At 65.1% G+C, this 4,265-nt stretch overlaps 1 protein-coding gene across 1 annotated transcript; it reads right to left on the reverse strand.

Moving 5' to 3' along the window:
* On the reverse strand, nucleotides 1–3,790 carry DCST2 (DC-STAMP domain containing 2; the record flags this gene model as incomplete). Its single annotated transcript, XM_080634892.1, has 15 exons — nucleotides 1–100; nucleotides 177–416; nucleotides 494–602; nucleotides 661–776; nucleotides 909–1,039; nucleotides 1,113–1,213; nucleotides 1,306–1,473; nucleotides 1,588–1,752; nucleotides 1,831–1,988; nucleotides 2,074–2,287; nucleotides 2,369–2,434; nucleotides 2,543–2,737; nucleotides 2,841–2,942; nucleotides 3,240–3,410; nucleotides 3,493–3,790. The coding sequence occupies 15 exons, from the start codon at nucleotides 3,788–3,790 to the stop codon at nucleotides 1–3; spliced, it is 2,334 nt and encodes a 777-aa protein (XP_080491018.1).
* Between the last annotated feature and the right edge of the window lie 475 nt (nucleotides 3,791–4,265).

A 4,265-nucleotide genomic window follows, 5' to 3' on the forward strand; every position in this document is an offset into this window, starting at 1 on the left:
TCACCGAGCCCTGTCCGTGCCGCGGGGCGGCCGCAGGGTCACCACCTCCTCCAGTTCGCTGCCGCTGCTGTCACGCCGTTCCTGGTAGCCAAAGTCCAGGCTGGGGCAGGGGAGAGCGGTGTCGGGGACCGGCACCCGCGGTGCCGATGGGTGCCGGGAGCAGCGTCAGCCCTCACCTGGAGGCGGCGCTGCTCTCGCTTTCCACCCCGCTGCTGCCCCCGTCGCTCTCCCCGCTCGCCTCCTCCTTCAGCTGGGCTCGCAGCCGCGCTGCCAGGTGGGGGGGCAGCCGCCGGCAGCCCCCCAAGCCCCTCTCCAGCTCCCTGATGCGCTGCCGCAGCAGCCGCCCCTGCTCCTGGCCCCGCCGCGCCCGCACAGCGCCCAGCCACAGCCCCACGGTCTCCTCATCGCTGGAGTCTCTGCAGGGACGGGGCAAGCGGTGAGCTGCAGTGCCCCGGCCCCCAGGCTCTGCGGGGTCCCTGCACCCCCTGCTCACATCTCCTTGTCCCCAGTGTCCGGGTAGGTCAGGGGGCCCATGCAGATGGTGCAGATGTTGTTCAGGGTTTGGTGGCAGTCTCTGCAGTACAGCCCTGGGGACAGTGGCACTGTGAGAGGGGTGGGAGATCATAGGGGCGGCCTGTTCCCCATCGAGGGGGGTCCTACCTTTGCATCCGTTTGTGATGCAGGTGATGAAGTCGGGCTGCTTTGTCACCCCGCAGGCCAGGCAGCACTTCTGCTGGATGCCAAAGAGCCGAGCCAGGCGGGCAAAGCAGGGCACCCTGCAGGCAGAGCACCCGCTGTCGGCTCTGCCCTTGCTGGGGCCAGCACTGCCCTTCTGCAGTGCCCAGCAAGGTGCTTGTGTGTCCAGGGTGGCCCCAAGCCCATGGATGCATCCCTTGGGGAGGCTTTACCTGGCAGCGAGGACGAGGAACAGGTCCCTTTTTCCGGCGTCGGCTGCGCGCAGCGTGACGGCTCGGAGCAGGGCTTGTGCCAGCCCTGCCCGCCGTGCCAGGATGGTTCTGTGCAGGAACACCGTGCGCTCCTGGCACGGCAGGGACGGGGTGAGGGCAGGTGGCTGCTGGCGGGGTGCTGGGGAGCTGGGGCGGGCTCCTCACCTGCTCACGGCTCGGGTAATAGGTGGCACACACCAGCCGGCGCAGCCGTGCCACGTAGGTGCCGAAGATGGAGATGAAGAGGCAGATGCCGTACAGGATTCCTGGTGGGAGCAGGAGGAGTCACACAGGGGCAATCCCTCCGGTACCCCCCCCCCCCCGCTGAGCACGCTGCGGGTGCAGCACCCCCTGTCACCCATGAAGATGTAGGTGCTGTAGTCGGGCTCCACAGGCTGGATGAGGCAGCGCTGGGACAGCACCGAGATGTTGCCCTGCTGCAGCACACCGAAGGCAGATACCAAGTCCCGGTAGATCTCACTGGTGTAGCCTGACCCATTGACGCTGACACCCACCACCACCGGCGCTGGGGGGACAACGGCTCAGACCCAGACGATGGAGCACCCCCCACCCCAAAGCCCTGTTCCCCAGGCAGCAAAGTACCCAAGGGTGCTGCTCTGGCACAGTGGGTGCTGCTCACCCCTGGCAACGATCTCCCCCTGCAGCTGGTGCCGGATGAGGTCGAGCAGCCAGAAGAGGCTGTAGTCGGCCAGGATGATGCAGAAGCCCAGCAGCATGTGGCGCAGGAACCCCACGAGCTGCAACCCGTACTGGTGATGCTCCTTCCGCGACAGCCACGGACCAGCTGCAAGCGAAAGCGACCTGAAGCCAGGCTCCGGGCAGAGGAGGTTCACCTGGGGATGCCCCCGTGCATGGGGCTGACCTGGGGAGATGTAGCGGCCGCACTCCTGCGCTGTCAGAGGCAGCACCGTGGGTTTGCCCTGCTCTGCCTGCAGCTGGTCCAGCTCCCTGAAGCGCCGCGTGATGTAGATGTTGTCAAAGGTCTCGTCCTGCAGATACCGGTGCCGGTACCGCAGTGCCCTGGGGACACAGGAGGGGAGCTGGGCACTGGCATGCTGGGTCCCTGTCCTCATGGGAGGCAAGAGCAGGACCCCGGCCCACTCACTTGAAGTACATGTAGAGGATGGCGAAGAAGGAGACGTTCAGGAAGAGCTCCAGAACCCGGCGGGTGGGCTCCAGGTTCTGGCTCACAGCCTCCATGATGTCCAGGGCCACCTCTCCCAGGCTCTTGCTGGCGTTGAAGCTGATGTCAAACTCGTGCACGGCCGAGATGTTGAACTCAAACTCCTGGCGGACGCGGTCCAGAGCGTTGTTGAGGGCTGTGGGGGTGACAAGTGGTGCTGGGGTCAGGGTGAGAGCGTGGACAGGGCAGAGGGACACCCCAGCACCGCTCTACTCACGGTCAGCAACGTTGGTCTGGATGAAGTTCTGGATGTACTGCGGGATGATGCAGAAGACGAGGGCAACTGCAGAGAGGGGGGGGTCTCTGCCATCCCTGCCAGGGTGGGACCCCTGCAGTGGGCACGGGGCCACCCTGCTGACCCCCCCCCGCAGAAGGGTAGGGACCCACGCACTGTTGGCCAGCCCGCAGAGAGGCTTGAAGAGAGTGACGATGTAGCAGAGGAAGAAAAGGAAGGGGATGGCGCGCTCGCAGTTGTCCTTGGCCTCCTCGAAGAGTCTCAGGCAGCGGTAGAAGGGCGAGCCCAGCTCCTCGTTGCACACCTGGCCGATGCTCGCCAGCCACAGCCACACGTTGTGCAGGGCTCGGGCTGCAGGAGGGGAGCAGGCCATGGGGGACGGGGAGGGGATGGGGCTGAGAGCAGGGGGGGGGTACTGGAGCCAAGGGAGACCCTCAGGGACCCCCCTGCTCACCAACGTGGCTGACAGCATCCATGATGGAGCGAAAGAACTTGCGAACGCGGTCACCCACAGCCTTGGCTCCCTGTGTGATCTCCTTGATCTTGGACAGAAAGTCTGCAGAGAGGAGACCCCTGAGCACACGCCGAGGGGCAGCCCAGGGCCGGATACTGCTGCAGGAAGTGACTGTCCCATAGAACCATGGGATGGTTTGTGTTGAAAGGGGCCTTGAGATCATCCAGTTCCAACCCTTGCCACGGGCAGGCACACCTTCCACTAGAGCAGCTTGCTCCAAGCCCCTGTGTCCAACCTGGCCTTGAGCACTGCCAGGGATGGGGCAGTTACCACCTCTTTGGGCAGCCTGTTCCAGTCCCATCCCACATCCCACCGCATCCCCCTGACCCCTCATCTCACTGATCAGCGGCTCCTGGGCGCGCTGCAGCCTCTCGGCCGTCTGGTTGAGGGCGAGCTCGGCCCCGCACGACAGCGACTCAGCAGCGCGGGAGTAGTTGTGCAGGATGTTGGCACAGGGGCCCTGCACAGCCATGGTCAGCGCCAGCAGCAGCAGCAGCATCTTCCCCTCCTCTGCGGGACAGGGTTGTCCTGGGGCTCAGCTGGGACCCAGCGCTTCCCCCATCCCTCCCTGTGGCTCCTGGTGGCTGCTTACGGGTGAAGATCTGGGGCAGCGACAGCAGCACCGTGATGCGCGCCTTGGCAGAGAAGGCCATGCCCAGCCCCAGCAGGGTGCCCAGGCCGATGGTGGTGATCAGGCAGTACCAGATGTTGTGGCCCTGCCCCAGCAGCACCAGAGCCCCGTAGAGGCTGGCCAGGGCTATGCCCAGCACAAAGCCACAAGTGCTGCGAGCCACTTCCCGCACCCTGCTTGGCTCCTGAGGCTGGTGCTTCTGCTGGGACCGCAGTGCCGGGTGCTGGCCCCTCCGCCGTGCCCACGAGACCAGCCCCATGCTGGGCTGCGCTCCTTGAGGCTCTTGGTGCTCTCCCAGGCTCCAGGCACAGGGATACAGCAGACTGAATGAGCAGCTCAGTGAGCTGGTTCCAGGGGAGCACCTCAATGTTGTCGGTGCCAGGGGAGCATTCCACTGCTGTCCGTTCTAGGGGAGCATCCTGCTGTTGTTGCCAGGGCAGCATCCCACTGTCATCAGTACCAGGGGAGCACCCCTCTGTTGTCGGTACCAGGGCAGCATCCCTCTGTTGTCGGTACCAGGGCAGCATCCCTCTGTTGTTGGTACCAGGGCAGCATCCCTCTGTTGTCGGTACCAGGGGAGCACCCCTCTGTCACTGGTACAAGGGCAGCATCCTGCTGTTGTTGGTACCAGGGCAGCATCCTGCTGTTGTTGGTACCAGGGCAGCATCCCTCTGTTGTCGGTACCAGGGGAGCATCCTGCTGCCATCAGGACAGGGCCCATGGAGCCAGCAGAG

The sequence above is a fragment of the Psittacula echo genome (assembly GCF_963264785.1).
Source record: "Psittacula echo genome assembly, chromosome: 26".
In the NCBI taxonomy this organism is placed as follows: domain Eukaryota; kingdom Metazoa; phylum Chordata; class Aves; order Psittaciformes; family Psittacidae; genus Psittacula; species Psittacula echo.